This window comes from Callospermophilus lateralis, chromosome 9 (assembly GCF_048772815.1).
Source record: "Callospermophilus lateralis isolate mCalLat2 chromosome 9, mCalLat2.hap1, whole genome shotgun sequence".
Lineage (NCBI taxonomy): Eukaryota > Metazoa > Chordata > Mammalia > Rodentia > Sciuridae > Callospermophilus > Callospermophilus lateralis.
This window is the reverse complement of record NC_135313.1, coordinates 87,687,080-87,689,212: the sequence shown is the minus strand read 5'-3', so window position 1 is coordinate 87,689,212 and position 2,133 is coordinate 87,687,080. Positions and strand designations below refer to the sequence as shown.

At 43.1% G+C, this 2,133-nt stretch overlaps 1 protein-coding gene across 1 annotated transcript; it reads right to left on the bottom strand.

The window, feature by feature from the left end:
• Positions 1-1,215: 1,215 nt before the first annotated feature.
• On the bottom strand, positions 1,216-1,848 carry LOC143407185 (transcription elongation factor SPT4-A). Its single transcript, XM_076866334.2, has one exon. The coding sequence runs from the start codon at positions 1,785-1,787 to the stop codon at positions 1,434-1,436; it is 354 nt and encodes a 117-aa protein (XP_076722449.1). The 5' UTR covers positions 1,788-1,848; the 3' UTR covers positions 1,216-1,433.
• Between the last annotated feature and the right edge of the window lie 285 nt (positions 1,849-2,133).

Below are 2,133 nucleotides of genomic sequence, written 5' to 3'. Positions count from 1 at the left end.
AGTTATATATATATATATATATTTTTTTTTGCTTTTGGTGAGATTTATATTCTAGAATTTTTACAGTTTCATCTTTTTTTTTTGGTTCCAGGGGTTGAACCGAAGTGTGCCTAACCATTGGGCAACATGCCTAGCCTTTTCATTTTGAGACAGGGTCACACTAGGTAGCTTACAACCTAAGTTGCTGAGGCTGACTTTGAACCTGTGATCCTCCTGCCTCATTATAACATGTGCCACCATGCCTAGCACATCGCTTCATTTCTTTTTTTTTTTTTTTTTAATATTTATTGTTTAGTTTTCGGCAGACACAACATCTTTATTTGTATGTGGTGCTGAGGATCGAACCCAGTGGTGCTGAGGATCGAACCCAGTGCCGCGCGCATGCCAGGGGAGCGCACTACAGCTTGAGCCACATCCCCAGCCCACATCGCTTCATTTCTGATCACAAGAATCTTGAAGTAAATAGAGTATAATCACTTAAGTCACTTTATGGATGAACTTAAATCAAAATGGGGATACTAATAGGATTTCTGTGGAAACTTAAATAAATGAGTTTATGGTAATTTTTTTATTTTAAAACAGGTAACTCATCTTGGCCCTTGTAGTTACCCAAAGCACCCTACCAGGTTAGAGAAGGAAAGGCCAACTTCCCACAGAGGCACAAACTCCCAGACAAGACCCAGTAGCCACCTGAGGCTGGAAGGTCTCCAGAGAGGGGATGTAAAATGGCGATGAGACTAGCTAAAGGTAAAGGTAGATCAGTAAATATAAAGAGACAAAGAAGGAAAAGAAGCAGTATTAAACAAAGTCAAGGAGTAAAGAACATTAAGCCTCAAGATTTCAAGAGACTGATAGGACAGGTCTAGAGAGCAAGACATAAGCACTAGAAAGTGGGACTACACTGAGGGGTTACTGTGCCACAGAACAGCAGACCTTCCAGTGAAATTCAAGCAAGTATGCTGGGAAGGCTGCACTTCTGGAGGCCCAGAAACAGGTGACAAGAGCAGAAGAGCCTTTATTGTGCTGGATGGTGCTTACCAGGCAAGTGAGCCCTTATTGTGCCTAGCTGAAAGAAAGGGAGAAGGAGGCAAACCATGTGTCATAGTTTTAAGAATTTTCCAGTGGTTCATATTAATTGGAATTTAACTCAAAGTGCTGCCCATGGACAAAAGCACAGCCCAGGGCATGAGCAAGAATACCAGTATCCTTTCCCCTCAATTCAGTCTCTGTGAACCCTCCAGCCCCAACCCCTCCACCTCCACCACTAGTCCCAAGGTGAAATGGTGGAGACAGGATGTGCTACTCTCTCAATTGTCTGTTCATTCTCAGAGTTGGAGGGCAAGTAGTATTTGAAGTTCTGCCTGTTAGTTCCACAACAAAAAATAAGCAGAGGAAGGAGGTGGACATAAAAGATGCTGGCAGCCTGAATCTTGCTAGGTCTTTATAGCCGTGTCTCTGGATTTGTAGGCCACTCCTCGACTTTTCAGCTCCCGCACAATTCCTTGGGGCAGACGACCAGTGACAGACACTGCATATACACCTGGCTTGAAGTTACTGACTCGCTGCCACTTGGAGACCCAGCTGTCCTCTGGACTCATCATTGCAATGATTCCATCAAAGGAAGAGCTGGTGCAGTCATATACCATCTCTCGATTACCCTTCATTTGTAGGTATGCATCACAATTATCACAACCGTCATATTCAAACTGGTCTATTGTCTTGACCAGCGAACACAGCAGACAAGCACGCAGATGCCTCAGGTCTTTGGGCACAGTCTCCAAAGCCATCCTCTCGGATACGAAGAACAGCAGGGTACACGACCACAGCCTCCACACCGCAGGAAGTAAACAGCTCACTCAGTTATATTTTTATAAGTGATAAAATTAGCTTTCAATTTTGCATTCCTTTTTATGAGCTTGGCTACTCTGAAAAAATATGGGAAATATTGGAAGATTAAGAAAAAACCTGAAGCAGCGTGAACACATAGACTCTGGGATGTTATAGACATCTCCAGCTAGTTAGCCACTTGCTGGATGACTCCTATGCCTGAGGGGTAAAAGTAGCCATTTATTTACACCATTATTCATTTAATCATGCACCTTCAATTCATCCATGTACTTAGTCACTTATTCA